The 16,686-nt window shown below is 39.2% G+C and overlaps 1 protein-coding gene across 1 annotated transcript in view; it reads left to right on the forward strand.

Moving 5' to 3' along the window:
* Window positions 1-10,662, forward strand: part of LOC139410695 (small G protein signaling modulator 1a) — a 79,546-nt gene extending 68,884 nt beyond the window's left edge. Inside the window, exons 23-26 of the mRNA XM_071156103.1 lie at window positions 7,475-7,584; window positions 7,816-7,912; window positions 8,793-8,960; window positions 9,770-10,662. Coding sequence (XP_071012204.1) covers window positions 7,475-7,584; window positions 7,816-7,912; window positions 8,793-8,960; window positions 9,770-9,858 — 464 coding nt within the window. The 3' untranslated portion in view covers window positions 9,859-10,662. The remainder of the gene's footprint in view (window positions 1-7,474; window positions 7,585-7,815; window positions 7,913-8,792; window positions 8,961-9,769) is intronic.
* The last annotated feature ends 6,024 nt before the right edge of the window (window positions 10,663-16,686 follow it).

Here is a 16,686-nt window from a genome sequence, read left to right on the forward strand (position 1 = left end):
TATGCAGACAACCGTCGCAGAGCCAAGTAGTCTGACGTGGACATCGGAGACCAGGATCTCTTAAAACTGGACAAAACAAACAAGTTCACAACAACCTTAAAGGTGTCTATCTCTGATAAGCTACCCAGGAAAGGGCTGAAAATAGTGCATAATAATATATGTAGCCTTAGAAATAAGGTTCATGAAATCAATAGCTTGCTAACATCAGATAACATTCATATGTCAGCCATTTCTGAGACTCACTTAGATACTTAATTTGATGATACATACAGCAGCAGCAATACAAAGATATAACATCTATAGAAGAGACAGGAATGCTTATGGGGGAGTTGTGCCTGTATATATTCAGAGCCTGTAATACTTAGAGAAAATCGTATGTCAAGTGTTATTGAAGTGTTGTGGTTGCAGATTTACCTGACACATCTAAAGCCTTTTCTTTTCGGCCACCAAGTGCTAACAGTCAGTATCTAAATAATATGTGTGAAATGCTTGATAGTGTATGTGATGTAAACATAGAGGTCTTGTCACGACTTCCATCGAAGTCGTTTCCTCTCCTTGTTCGGGCGGTGTTCGGCGGTCGGCGTCACCGGTCTTCTAGCCATTGTCGATCCATCTTTCATTTTCCATTTGTTTTGTATTGTTTTCCTACACACCTGGTTTCAATTTCCCTAATTTATTATTGTGTATTTAACCCTCTGTTTCCCCCCCCATGTCTTTGTGTGGAATTGTTTATTGTAAGTGCTTGTGCACATTTTACTGGTGCGCGTCGGGCTTTGTACCCATGTTTTTTTATTTCGTTATGCCATTGGTTTTACAATTAAACTGCTCCGGCTATTACCTAGTTCTGCTCTCCTGCATCTGACTTCCCTGCTACCAGTTAAATATTGACTGTTTTTCATCAAGCTTTCCGTTTAAGAGGAAGCTTCTCACTGTAACCAGTGCCTGTAATCTGGTTCAGGTTATTAATCAACCTACCAGGGTGTTTACAAACACTACAGGAACAAGATCATCCACATGTATTGATGACATTTTTACTAATAGCTGTATCCGTACCCATTGGATGCAATGATCACAATATTGTGGCTATATCCAGGAAAGCTAAAGTTCCAAAAGCTGGGCCTAAAATAGTGTATAAGAGATTATACAAAAGATTTAGCTTTGACTCATGTGGATGGTGTTAAAAATATTTGTTGGTCTGATGTGATTAATAAGGAGCATCCAGACGCAGCACATTGATGAATTTATTAAATTGCATCTTCCAACTATTGATAAACATGCACCTGTTAAGAAACTGACTGTTAGAACTGTTAACGCTCCATGGATTTATGAGGAATTGAAAAACTGTATGGTTGAAAGAGATGGGGCAAAAGGAGTGGCTAATAAGTCTGGCTGCACATCTGACTGGCTAACTTACTGCAAATTGAGAAATGATGTGACTGAAAAAAAAAAAAAAAGAAGGAACTGTATTATGAAGCCAAGATTAATGATATAAGAACCTTTGATAAAATGAAATGATGTGCAGAAAGACAAATTCAACTTCATCTTTCATGGAATCAGATGGTTTATTCATCCCCAAACCAGAGCTTGAACGATTCATTGACGAGAGATACCTACGAACTCAAAGGAACATGTCGCTGGTTTCGGAGGATACAAGCATTAAGGACAACCAACCCACCCAATCAACAAAACATACCAAAACCAGGTTGGCTAATAGGTATCAACGATGGAACCAAACCATCCCCTAGTAAGAGGGCACGCGTGTGGCAAGTGGGGAGAGATTTACTGAAATGGATGTTGACTTGTTAAAATCCATCAATGAAAGGCTTGCCAAACTTGATATCTTGGATATATTACAAGAGGACATCAATGCATTATGTGTAGTCTAGAATTCATCCAACGTCAGATTAATGATGTAAGGAAAGCGAACACGGCGCTGAAAGGTACTGTAGACTCTATTCATGGCACGGTGGAGGTGGTGCAAAGGGAGAACAAACAACTTAAAGAAACCTTGCTTGATGTACAGTGTCGATCAATGTGGGACAATCTAATATTCTCAGGGATACCGGAGAATGACACAGTCCGAGACTTTATGTCAACCCAACTAAAACTGCCCACTGATGTTGTGCGTAATGTCACTTTTTTCAGAGTCCATAGAATAGGTAAGGCCTCTGGAAATAGGCCACGGTCTATTATTGCATGTTTTGACAAATTTAAGCAAAAGGAAATGACGAAGAACATGGGCAGAGAACTCAGAAACACTGATTTTGGAATGAATGATAATTTCCCCATCGAGATCAATGAAAGGAGAAAAAAACTAATATCCCATCATGAAGGAAAAGTGTTGCCTGAATCAACGAGTCTCCATGGTGATGGATAAACTTTATATCCATGGGCAATTGTTTCGGGACTTTAGAGTAATTGCCTGGCTGTTTTAATTCAATGTTCAAATCTGAGTTTGTGTTGTAGTGTATCATGACAACTTTAATTATAATGAATACATGCTCTATTGATCGCCACTATAATGAATACATGCTCTATTGATCTCCACTATAATGAATACATGCTCTATTGATCTCCACTATAATGAATACATGCTCTATTGATCTCCACTATAATGAATACATGCTCTATTGATCTCCACTATAATGAATACATGCTCTATTGATCTCCACTATAATGAATACATGCTCTATTGATCTCCACTATAATGAATACATGCTCTATTGATCTCCACTATAATGAATACATGCTCTATTGATCTCCACTATAATGAATACATGCTCTATTGATCGCCACTATAATGAATACATGCTCTATTGATCTCCACTATAATGAATACATGCTCTATTGATCTCCACTATAATGAATACATGCTCTATTGAGCTCCACTATAATGAATACATGCTCTATTGATTGCCACTATAATGAATACATGCTCTATTGATCTCCACTATAATGAATACATGCTCTATTGATCTCCACTATAATGAATACATGCTCTATGGATCTCCACTATAATGAATACATGCTCTATTGATCTCCACTATAATGAATACATGCTCTATTGATCTCCACTATAATGAATACATGCTCTATTGATCTCCACTATAATGAATATATGCTCTATTGATCTCCACTATAATGAATACATGCTCTATGGATCTCCACTATAATGAATACATGCTCTATTGATCTCCACTTGACAAGGAAAGGGCTGCATATAGCTCAGGTTAATGTATGTAGCCTACCTAACAAGATACATGAGGTTTTTAACTTAGTCAACATAAATAATATTCATATTTTGGCTTTGACCGAAACGCATTTAGATGCATCTGTAAATGATTAACATTAACATTAATGGATATTCATTCATGGCAAATTAACATTCATGGATAGAGTCTACTGAGAAGGGATAGGAATAGCAATGGTGGGGGTGTAGCACTGTATGTTCAGAATCATATACCTTTTAAATGGAGGGATGACCTTAATGTATGGTTGAAACATTTGATGTTGACAATTATTTTTAATATTTTCTTAATTGTCAAAGTGGGGAAACTTAGGCAGGAAATGCCAACAACAAATAGTATGCCATCTACTCATGTAAAAAATACAAAAATCACAAAAAAAAAGAATTGCATGTTTGAATTTTATCAGGTTAGTGTGGGAGAGGTGGAAAAAGTATTGTATTGTTATCAATCAATAATGACAAACCTGACATTGACAACTTAGATGGAAAGCTACTGAGGATGGTAGTTGACGATAGCCACTCCTATCTGTCATTTCTTTATCTGAGCCTAGAGGAAAGCCTTTGTCCTCAGGCCTGGAGGGAAGCCAAAGTCACGAGAGTGGTAGAGCAGCCTTTGCTGGTTCTAACAGCAAACCTATAAGCTTGCTGCCAGCTCTTAGCAAACTGTTGGAAAAAATTGTGTTTGACCAAATACAATGCTACTTCTCTGTAAATAAATTAACAAAATACTTTTAGCATGCTTCTAGAGAAGGAAACTCAGCATGTACTGCACTGAAACAAATAACTGATGAATGGTTGAAAGAAATTGATATCAAGAAGATTGTGGGAGCTGTACTGTTAGATTACTATTGATCATAACCTGTTGTTGAGGAAATGCATGTGTTATGGCATTTCAACCTCTGCAATATCGTGGATTCAGAGGTATCTATCTAATAGAACTGAGAGGGTTTTCTTTAATGGAAGCTTCTCTAATGTCAAACATGTAATGTGTGGTGTACCACAGGGCAGCTCTCTAGGCCCTCTAATCCTTTCTATTTTTACCAATGACCTGCCACTGGCATTAAACAAAGCATATGTGTCCATGTATGCTGATGATTCAACCATATATGCATCAGAAACCACAGCTAATGAAGTCTGAAACCCTTAACAAAGAGTTGCAGTCTGTTTTGGAATGGGTGGCCAGTAATAAACTGTCCTGAACATCTCTAAAACTAAGAGCATTGTATTTGGTACAAAAGTTCTAGACCTCAGCTGAATCTGGTAATGAATGGTGTGGCTGTTGAACAAGTTGAGGAGACTAAACTACTTGGTGTAGATTGTAAACTGTCATGGTCAAAACATATAGATTCAATGAATGAAAAGATGGGGAGAGGTCTGTCCGTAATAAATAGATGCTCTGATTTTTTGACACCACACTCCTCAAAGCAAGTCCTGCGGGTTCTAGTTTTATCTTATCTTGATTATTGTCCAGTCATGTGCTGCAAAGAAAGACCTAGTTAAGCTGCAGCTGGCCCAGAACAGAGCGACACGTCTTGCTCTTCATTGTAATCAGAGGGCTAATATTAATACTATGCATGTCTTGGCTAAGAGTTGAGGAAAGATCAAATAAAAACGTATTGTTTTCATAAGAAACATGAATGTGTTAGAAATTCCAATTTGTTTGCATTGTCAACTTACACACAGCACTGACACCCACACTTACCCCAGCAGCCACCAGGGGTCTTTTCACAGTTCCCAGGTCCAGAACAAATTCAAGGAAACGTACAGTATTATACAGAGCCATGAGTGCATGGAACTCCCTTCCATTTTATATAGTGCAAGAGAACAGCAAACCTGGTTTCACAAAACAAATAGAGCAACACCTCACGGCACAACGCCTCTCCCCACGTGACCTACTTGTGTGTATGTCCTGTCATGTATGCGTAACTGATAGATGTACACACACATTACATGTTAATGATTTTAAATGTATGCAAGTCTTTTGTCTGTAATGCATTTTTAGTTATATGTCGGACCCCAGTAAGACTAGCCGAGGGTTTCCTAATGGGGAACCTAATAAATAAATAAATAAAAGGGTACCACACACTGATCAGCAAAGAGGGAAACAATCTGGTTGTTCAGTCTAACCAGTATTACAGAAATACAACATTTGTGAAAAGGTAGACAACTGAGGAGCCAGCTCCACAACCAATGGACACCACTCATCTGAAAGAGACTGTGGAACAGAACCCTACTCTGAGTCCAAACCAGAGACTATCTGTGAGAGGTCACCACAAAGACCACTGACACCCAAACCAGGCAGGCCTCACAGACAAATCAAACGGACACAGAAGAGAACATACTTTGTCATTAAATAATGATAAAGGTTAAATACATTTTAAAAAGTAAGGGGTAAAGAAAACAAGTATAAACTGAAAAGTGGTAAGTACAAAGCACTAATGAAAAGACTCTTAATGTTTGAGTTATGTTGTGAAAAATAATGCTTTATAGTAAGAAAGTAAGCTGATAAAGAAAAGTTGATTAGGAAAACCAAACTAGTAAGATACTGGGAACAGATTTCATTTGTTTATTGGTAACACAATGGTTGCTATCAGTGGAGGGTGGTGGGAGGAGCTAAAGGAGGAAGGGCTCAATGTAATTGCTGGAATGGAATAAATGAAACGATATCAAACACATCAAACATATGGAAACCACGTTTGACTCCATTCCAATTATTACATTTCAGTCAGTACACAGAGCCCGTCCTCCTATAGCTCCTCCCACCAGCCTCAACTGGTTGCTATGCAGGTAAAGAAACACGTGTTGTTGTGTATGTTAGGTTGAAGTTGAAGTTTATGTCCAAGTAAAGGGTGGAGGTTGTGTATTGATGTAACGTACTGATAGGATGTCACCACGTCAGTAAATAATGCTGGGTTCTAGTTACACCGACTGTCGTCGAGTAAAGACATGTTGAAGTTTACCTCTGAGTCCGGCTGATTCAATTCAGTATAATATCCTAACTTAGCACAAGTTGTAAGTATAGGTTTGAACAATGACTTAGGGGCCAAGTGTTCTTTTAACATAACATAGGCAACGTGTTTTCTTATGTAAACAAGTCTGAGGTGCATGTATAATGTGGGCAGGTCTGTCTCTGTCTGTAGGTTCAGCCGTACGATTGGATAGAGCGCAATCAGCGCAGCTGTTTCTATGTGCATTTCTCCATGCACAATTCTCCCTAGGCGTTACAGTCCTCTGTTAGTGGGCAAGTGGGCATGATCTAAATCAAAACCCAACCCTCAAACATCCATTGGATCTAGCTTCCCTAATACCCGTTTTGGAAGATACTGACTTTATGACCAAAATATGCTATTTACACTTTGTAGTCAATTTTAACACTAGAATCAATGTTTCTGACTAATATCGATGCCGTTTTCAACCAAATAAATATTTTCTTTGGTTCAGCTGATCTATAACACACACAACAACGCTTAGTCAAACAACAGTTTGTCAATGAGACTCATCTTAGACTATCACTATATCATACAGAGGTATTGAGAAATAAAGAAAGAGTACAATGAATATAATACTATAGAACAGAGGACAGGGGTTCTGTTGAGCTTCAGGTTGGACAACCGAAACGGTGATAGAAGCGGACCACTCAACATTTCTGACTGTCTTTCCTCCCCCTCTCTCCATATTTCCTCCCTCTCTCTCCATCTTTCCTCCCCCTCTCTCCATCTTTCATCCCTCTCTCTCCATCTTTCCTCCCCCTCTCTCCATCTTTCCTCCCTCTCTCTCCATCTTTCCTCCCTCTCTCTCCATCTTTCCTCCCTCTCTCTCCATCTTTCATCCCTCTCTCTCCATCTTTCCTCCCTCTCTCTCCATCTTTCCTCCCTCTCTCCATCTTTCCATCTTTCCTCCCTCTCTCTCCATCTTTCCTCCCTCTCTCTCCATCTTTCCTCCCTCTCTCTCCATCTTTCCTCCCTCTCTCTCCATCTTTCCTCCCCCTCTCTCCATCTTTCCTCCCCCTCTCTCCATCTTTCCTCCCCCTCTCTCCATCTTTCCTCCCTCTCTCTCCATCTTTCCTCCCTCTCTCTCCATCTTTCATCCCTCTCTCTCCATCTTTCCTCCCTCTCTCTCCATCTTTCCTCCCCCTCTCTCCATCTTTCCTCCCTCTCTCTCCATCTTTCCTCCCCCTCTCTCCATCTTTCCTCCCCCTCTCTCCATCTTTCCTCCCCCCTTTCTCAGAGGCCATGGCCTATAGCTGTTTCACTGAGCTCATGAAGAGGATGAATCAGAACTTCCCCCACGGCGGGGCCATGGACACTCACTTTGCCAACATGCGCTCTCTTATCCAGGTGAGGCCACAGAGACCCTTTGTAACTTTTGTGTTGGCATGCATCCAGTTGTTATCATGAATAGAAGGATACAGTGAATATAACACATCTAACTTTATGGTCTCCACTAACCCCCATCCTCTCTACTCCCCAACCCATCTCTTTTCCTTCAACTGTATGTCTGGCTTCTCTTTTCTTTCAACTGTCTGCCCTCTCTCCTACTACTTCCTTCCTGCTCCTACCCTTCTGTAGATACTGGATTCTGAGATCTTTGAGCTCATGCACCAAAATGGCGACTACACCCACTTCTACTTCTGCTACCGATGGTTCCTTCTAGACTTAAAGCGTGGTAATAATGACATCCTGCTATGAGGGGACTTATTACTGTAGGGGCAACACTGAGACTTTAAAATGCATTCCAAACAAAAAACAATGATTGCAAAATTAAACAAACCATAGAAAAATGCATTTATTTGAAGAACAGTACAGATGCAAAGTTTGGTAAAAGAATGATGGAACAAACAGCACAACCCATCATTCTGTTTCCAAACTTTGCATCTGCACTGTTCTTCAAATAAATGCCTTTTTCTATGGTGTGTTTAACTTTGCAATCATTGGTTTTTACTTGGCATACATTTCAAAGTGAAAAATTGGAGTCTCCTCACAATGATCCCTCTGTTACCGTGGAATTGCCCGTAGCAAATGGCAATTAAACTTAGGGGAGAGCGTGTTTTCATACCATGACCAAATATAAAACAACACAAGATAACAATACCTAGTTCTAATAAGCTGCTTCCACATCAATGATGCGGCAGGCAGTAAGATCACTCAGGGAATAGTGGCTTCGGGAGTTGGTAATGAATAAGAAGATGGGTCACTACTGCGTGAAGGACACGTGAGGGCACGGTGAAAATGAATCAATGGCTATCTCATTATCAATCATAGCCTCTAATCTCTCTGTTTATACCCCTCATATTCAAACACACTTCTATCTTCATTAAAAACCAAGAGCCCTGAACTCCAATCCCAACCATCCTGACTCATGATTCATCCTCATGTACTGTACTTGCATTCTGAATCCCAAAGTCAATTTCATCTAGCCCAATCGGAGGGCAAGGTGAAGCTATTACAATTTGACTTATACCTTCTCTAATTCTATCAGATTTATATTTCCCCACCACTCCTACCTTAACTGACTCCTGCATCCACCTGTACTTCTCTATTCTCAGAGCTGGTGTATGACGATGTGTTTGCGGTATGGGAGACCATCTGGGCAGCGAAGGATGCCTCCTCCAGCCACTTTGTCCTCTTCATCGCACTGGCACTGGTAGAGGTCTACCGGGACATCATTCTGGAGAACAACATGGACTTCACCGACATCATTAAGTTTTTCAACGGTAAACTGTCTAACAATGAATCAACAATTCATTCAGTTGTTTGCGGAGCATTGAAGGTATGGAACTTTTCAACCAGCATTTCTGTATTAAAAAAATGTCTCCATGCACTTGGAAAAATTATAGGTGTGTGCGTACTATACCCTTTTAATAGTAAACTGTCTGCCACCTTGCAGCAGCTAATATGAAATACTCGACTGGGGCACAAACTCTAGATTTACAGATAAAGTGTCAATGTGGAGCATTGCATTTCAATTGCCTAGAGAAAGATCAACCTAAAATGTATTTTTATTAATGTCCAACTTGTCAATAGCTGAAGGGAGAATAGTAACCTTGAATGGGTACCTGTGCTGAGAAAATAAATGATTCAATGAATAACGCACGCAATTGACCCTTCGCTAAGCGTTGCCCCCTTGGTTACTGTGGCAACCTTAGACAATATTTTCCCTGGACGCCCAACCATTTAAGCCAATGGGGAAAACTCCTCACAATGATCTCAAACTGTGCTTTTAATACTAAATTAAATTAAACAGTAGACTCTCAGGTCTGTTGTGGTGAACTGACATTACAATTGCTTCACATGAACCTGGTAAAATGAAGTTTGTAGTGTAGCTAGCCACTGGATGGCTCTGATTATGAACTGTCACCATGCAGTGAAAGGTGATACTCCAGCTCTGAGAATACAGAGTTACAGGGGAATGCAGGGATTACCCACATACACATACAATAAATATGATGGTATAGTCTTGTGCATTGATGCTGGCAGTGGTTCAGCTGGTATGACATTTTCATCTTCTCTCGACTCCTTTCAGAAATGGCTGAGCATCACAACATCAAGCAGATCCTGACTCTGGCCCGGGACCTGGTGTGCAAGGTGCAGACTCTCATTGAGAACAAGTGATCTCCAGGAGCCGTCCACTTCTCTTCCTTTATCCTCTTCCAGTTTCTGCTTAGTCTGTCTCAAGGCATCCCAGTCTGAACAGCTGCAACAGAACAGATAGATCAGGGTCATGTTTATTAGGCACCAAACTGAAGAAATGGGACTGAAACAGGCAGGGACTACTTAGACTTGTCCGATAAGAAATGATCATTTTCCTTCGCCAAATGTTTTTACATGTTTTCCATTGAGTACCCTCACATACTATTCTCACATACTCACATACTATTCTACACCACATCCTTCTTCACAGGGTCACCACCATTGTTCACTACCTTCTCATCTATGGTGGCAGGTAACCTAGCGGTTAGAAGTTGACTAGGTGAAAAATCTGTCGATGTGCCCTTGAACAAGGCACTTAACCCTAATTGCTCCTGTAAGTAACTCTGGATAAGAGCGTCTGCTGAATTACTAAAATATCAAATGTATGTGAAACCAGCCAGGGTATACCATGTAATGCTATACCAGTACTTTGTCATTTCAGGTTTGGTCATGGAACACCAAGGGAATGATTACTTTTACCTCCAGTTATACTGTCAGTGAAACAGTTTGGTTGACTTTTTATTAAACTGTGACAAATATTTAGTCATAGGATTTGTATGCGGTATGCCTCGTAGACCTACTGTTGATTGAAGTGGGGTTAGTATATACAAACACAGAGCTGGTTTCATAGACCTAGATACAATTATTTTACTCAAGAACTGAATAGCAGTTAAACATAAATATGGACAATAGATAGTCCCCGAATATTTTAAGATGTGAAAGTTACCAAGTGCCATTCAGTACAGGAGTAGGCTTAACCTGGTCCAGTGAAATGTCCAAATGTTGGAGTTAAAACTCATTAACAGACACCGTCTGGAGCAGTAGTTTACCTGAGTAAATTAGGTTACAAGTAGGGTACCTACCTACCTGATGTGCCAAAGGCCAGTGCAAGGAGCAAATTAGATCAGCTTAAATGTTATACTGTGTTGAATAAGTAGACTACCTTGCAAGTAACCCTGTCCCAAGTAAGTTGTTACTGAATGTAGTTTGGTAGGTACTGTAGGTGTTACCTTACAATCTATTTTGGAATTCCTTTAAACCAAAATTAAGTAAGATAATTAATTGGTTCGCTTAAAGCGGCAATCAGTAGTTGAAACAATAATAAAGCGTACCCACTCGCCCCCACCAAACCCGTTTCGCTAAAAGGCTGAGGGATGGGCCTGGAGAAATGTAACCACTCTCAAATTGATAGACAGAGCTATGGATGGAAGTACTGACCATCCATGATATCAACATTCTAGTTTTAACCATGTTTTGAGGCCATATAGTGTTTGTTTATATTTACTTTGTTTTACTCCAATGTTTGTGAACAATCTTATATTTTGGGTTCTGATGGGCTATGACAGTTAAACTAAGCTCATAAGTTATATTTTTCAAAAATAAATGGGTGCATATCATTAATTTATAAGTAAAAAAAATTGATGTAGCAACCTCAGATTGCCCCTATGAAGGGAAGAATGGTTCATTTTTTCATAAAGACACGAAAAGCCAAGACACGTGTTTTCTTTGCTCTGTGGTTTAATTAGTTGTGAAATAGGAAATCATTTTATGGATTTCTTAATTCAGGAAATAAGAACATCAGTTTTTTCTCTTCCTTTCCTCTCAGTCTAAATCACCTGTTTCTATGTCATCTGTATTTGCTAAACTCCCATTGTAGTCAGGTCCTAACAGAGACATGCCACTGTTCTGCATACCCTGTAAATCTGTGTGTATGGTCATGACGTGTGGTACTGCACACTGTTAGGAGTCATTAATCTGTTGAAACCATGTCGGCAATTTAGTAATGGGCAGTGTTTTGATTATTTCCCATATTCTGCCTTGTTTGTCTATTCTATATTATGTCTGTATACCGTTGTGTGTGAATTGTACTGTAAGGAGAACTAAACAAAAGAGGCAAATCTAATCCTAGTCAAAACTTATATTTATGACTAAGAAAAACTTGTGTGATTTTACATGTGACTTATCTGGGCAGAAATGGATACAAAAATCAACAAAAAGCTATTTAACTGTGCTCTGATTTCTTATTCCATTATTTATATATTCCAGTCAGCCACTGTGTATGATGTACATTGTGTGGCTTTCTCAGTACCTTGTATAGTCTGATGGCATTTTATGTTCATCTGTTTTTTTAATCAAATTAATGTTTTTTTGTTTTTGTTTTGGATAAGTGCTTGGCCTGGCCACCCCCCAAAAAATTGTATTTGCAGAGATGAGAACTAAGAATAGAGTCCAAAGAATGTCAAATTCACTCTTGCTTCAAAAGTTGGAAGATGACGATGAATACCATATAACATAGCCCAGCCATTGTGCTCTGTAACAATTGCTGCACATGGTTGCCAATTCAACAGTTGGGTGGATGCTTAGATCTCTGGCCAGTAGGATTAAGATGATATCGATATGAATCCATCTAAAAACAGGTGAATCTAGGAAACAGATGAAGTATTAGGGGTGTATTACTTTATCTTGATGTAGCCTCGCTGTTGAGATTTATGCAAGGGATTGTGTGCTTTCATTCCCTTAAATTAATGCAAATCGTAAATTAATATATCTCTTGAATCCCCATTCCTGTTTTTCATTGCCTAGGTAGAACATCACTTCAGTTTTACCAGTGTTGTTCCATGAATGTGTTAACAACTATTGCCTTGAGTGTTGGTGGTTGTCTGTGAATGCAAAGTGCTTTATGTTAGAATTGTATTATCTTGTAACATGTATTTACTTGCTAACATATTTATTTATTCATTAAGTTTCTGCTTTTGTATGTAAAGCTAATATATACTTGATATTTTGTGGTCGGTAATAAAGAAAATATATTGAAAAAATATCTACAAAAATAAATAATATATACATACACACATATATACATATATATATATATATACACATACATACACACACACACACACACAGTGTATATATATATACATACAGTATATACACACATACATACAGTATATATACATACAGTATATACAGTGCCTTGCGAAAGTATTCGGCCCCCTTGAACTTTGCAACCTTTTGCCACATTTCAGGCTTCAAACATAAATATATATTTTTTTGTGAAGAATCAACAACAAGTGGGACACAATCATGAAGTGGAACGACATTTATTGGATATTTCAAACTTTTTTAACAAATCAAAAACTGAAAAATTGGGCGTGCAAAATTATTCAGCCCCTTTACTTTCAGTGCAGCAAACTCTCTCCAGAAGTTCAGTGAGGATCTCTGAATGATCCAATGTTGACCTAAATGACTAATGATGATAAATACAATCCACCTGTGTGTAATCAAGTCTCCGTATAAATGCACCTGCACTGTGATAGTCTCAGAGGTCCGTTAAAAGCGCAGAGAGCATCATGAAGAACAAGGAACACACCAGGCAGGTCCGAGATACTGTTGTGAAGAAGTTTAAAGCCGGATTTGGATACAAAAAGATTTCCCAAGCTTTAAACATCCCAAGGAGCACTGTGCAAGCGATAATATTGAAATGGAAGGAGTATCAGACCACTGCAAATCTACCAAGACCTGGCAGTCCCTCTGAACTTTCAGCTCATACAAGGAGAAGACTGATCAGAGATGCAGCCAAGAGGCCCATGATCACTCTGGATGAACTGCAGAGATCTACAGCTGAGGTGGGAGACTCTGTCCATAGGACAACAATCAGTCGTATATTGCACAAATCTGGCCTTTATGGAAGAGTGGCAAGAAGAAAGCCATTTCTTAAAGATATCCATAAAAAGTGTCGTTTAAAGTTTGCCACAAGCCACCTGGGAGACACACCAAACATGTGGAAGAAGGTGCTCTGGTCAGATGAAACCAAAATTGAACTTTTTGGCAACAATGCAAAACGTTATGTTTGGCGTGAAAGCAACACAGCTCATCACCCTGAACACACCATCCCCACTGTCAAACATGGTGGTGGCAGCATCATGGTTTGGGCCTGCTTTTCTTCAGCAGGGACAGGGAAGATGGTTAAAATTGATGGGAAGATGGATGGAGCCAAATACAGGACCATTCTGGAAGAAAACCTGATGGAGTCTGCAAAAGACATGAGACTGGGACGGAGATTTGTCTTCCAACAAGACAATGATCCAAAACATAAAGCAAAATCTACAATGGAATGGTTCAAAAATAAACATATCCAGGTGTTAGAATGGCCAAGTCAAAGTCCAGACCTGAATCCAATCGAGAATCTGTGGAAAGAACTGAAAACTGCTCTTCACAAATGCTCTCCATCCAACCTCACTGAGCTCGAGCTGTTTTGCAAGGAGGAATGGAAAAAAAATTCAGTCTCTCAATGTGCAAAACTGATAGAGACATACCCCAAGCGACTTACAGCTGTAATCGCAGCAAAAGGTGGCGCTACAAAGTATTAACTTAAGGGGGCTGAATAATTTTGCACGCCCAATTTTTCAGTTTTTGATTTGTTAAAAAAGTTTGAAATATCCAATAAATGTCGTTCCACTTCATGATTGTGTCCCACTTGTTGTTGATTCTTCACAAAAAATACAGTTTTATATCTTTATGTTTGAAGCCTGAAATGTGGCAAAAGGTCGCAAAGTTCATGGGGGCCGAATACTTTCGCCAGGCACTGTACATATATATATATTATATATATATATACATACACACACACACATGCATACATACAGACACATACAGTTGAAGTCGTAAGTTTACATACACTTAGGTTGGAGTCATTAAAAGTCGTTTTTCAACCACTCCACAAATTTCTTGTTAACAAAATATAGTTTGGGCAAGTCGGTTAGGACATCTACTTTGTGCATGACACACGTTTTTTTTCCAAAAATTGTTTACAGACAGATTATTTCACGTATAATTCACTGTATCACAATTCCAGTGGGTCAGAAGTTAACATACACTATTTGACTGTGCCTTTAAAGAGCTTGGAAAATTTCTGAAAATGACGTCATGGCTTTAGAAGCTTCTGATAGGCTAATTGACATCATTTGAATCAATTGAAGGTGTACCTGTGGATGTATTTCAAGGCCTACCTTCAAACTCAGTACCTCTTTGCTTGACATCATTGGAAAATCAAAATAAATCTGCCACGCCTGGTTCATCCAAGAGAGCAATTTCCAAACGCCTGAAGGTACCACGTTCATCTGTACAAACAATAGTACGCAAGTATAAACACCATGGGACCACGCAGCCGTCATACCGCTCAGGAAGGAAACGTGTTCTGTCTCCTAGAGATGAACGTACTGCAAATCAATCCCAGAACAACAGCAAAGGACCTTGTGAAGATGCTGGAGGAAACAGGTACAAAAGTATCTATATCCACAGTAAAACGAGTCCTATATCGACATAACCTGAAAGGCCGCTCAGCAAGGAAGAAGCCACTGCTCCAAAACTGCCATAAAAAAGCCAGACTACGGTTTGCAACTGCACATGGGGACAAAGATTGTACTTTTTGGAGAAATGTCCTCTGGTCTGATGACACAAAACTAGAACTGTTTGGCCATAATGACCATCTTTATGTTTGGAGGAAAAATGGGGAGTCTTGCAAGCCGAAGAACACCATCCCAACCGTGAAGCACGGGAGTGGCAGCATCATGTTGTGGGGGTGCTTTGCTGCAGGAGGGACTGGTGCACTTCACAAAATAGGTGGCATCATGAGGTAGGAAAATTATGTGGATATATTGAAGCAACATCTCAAGACATCAGTCAGGAAGTTAAAGCTTGGTCGCAAATGGGTCTTCCAAATGGACAATGACCCCAAGCATACTTCCAAAGTTTTGGCAAAATGGCTTAAGAACAACAAAGACAAGGAATTGGGAGTGGCCATCACAAAGCCCTGACCTCAACCCCATAGAAAATTTGTGGACAGAACTGAAAATGCGTGTGAGCAAGGAGGCCTACAAACCTGACTCAGTTACACCAGCTCTGTCAGGAGGAATGGGCCAAAATTCACCCAACTTATTCTGGGAAGCGTGTAGAAGGGTACCTGAAACGTTTGACCCAAGTTAAACAATTTAAAGGCAATGCTACAAAATACTAATTGAGTGTATGTAAACTTCTGAAACACTTGATGTTATGAAAGAAATAAAAGCTGAAATAAATCACTCTTCTACTATTCTGACATTTCACATTCTTAAAATAAAGTGGTGATCTTAACTGACCCAAGACAGGGAATTTTTACTAGGATTAAATGTCAGGAATTGTTAAAAACTGAGTTTAAATGTATTTGACTAAGGTGTATGTAAACTTCCAACTTCAACTGTATATTAAAGTATATATATATATATTAAATGGTATATGTATTTTTCCAATTGCCTTTCTAATGTAGCTTTATTTCTGCATCTCATCTTGAGAAGTACATTACACAGGCATGAATTACAGCTCCAACAAGAATGACGTTTTGAATATATATTTTATTTTGAGGCCTACTGGATCCTTAAGCTTTTTGTTTAGCAACAAAAACTGTTTGAGGGGTGGTGGTGGATCACTAGCCTTGTGTGTCAGTCATGCTAACTGAGATCAGACTAGCATTTTGGGGAATATGATATTAGACCAATATATTAGTTATATACATGTATAAGTTCTATTTTTCAAGAATCAATGGCGTACCAGTAATTAAAATGACCATTGGACAGCAGGTGCTACTATTGCAAGTAGCACCTTTAACATTAAACAGGAGTCTGCAAAGACAAATGTAGATCGAATTGGTGAATCATGCAAATGAACAGGTTTGATCCAATCAATTTGATGTCAAATTGTTCAACACTTAAA

The sequence above is a fragment of the Oncorhynchus clarkii genome, chromosome 6 (assembly GCF_045791955.1).
Source record: "Oncorhynchus clarkii lewisi isolate Uvic-CL-2024 chromosome 6, UVic_Ocla_1.0, whole genome shotgun sequence".
Lineage (NCBI taxonomy): Eukaryota > Metazoa > Chordata > Actinopteri > Salmoniformes > Salmonidae > Oncorhynchus > Oncorhynchus clarkii.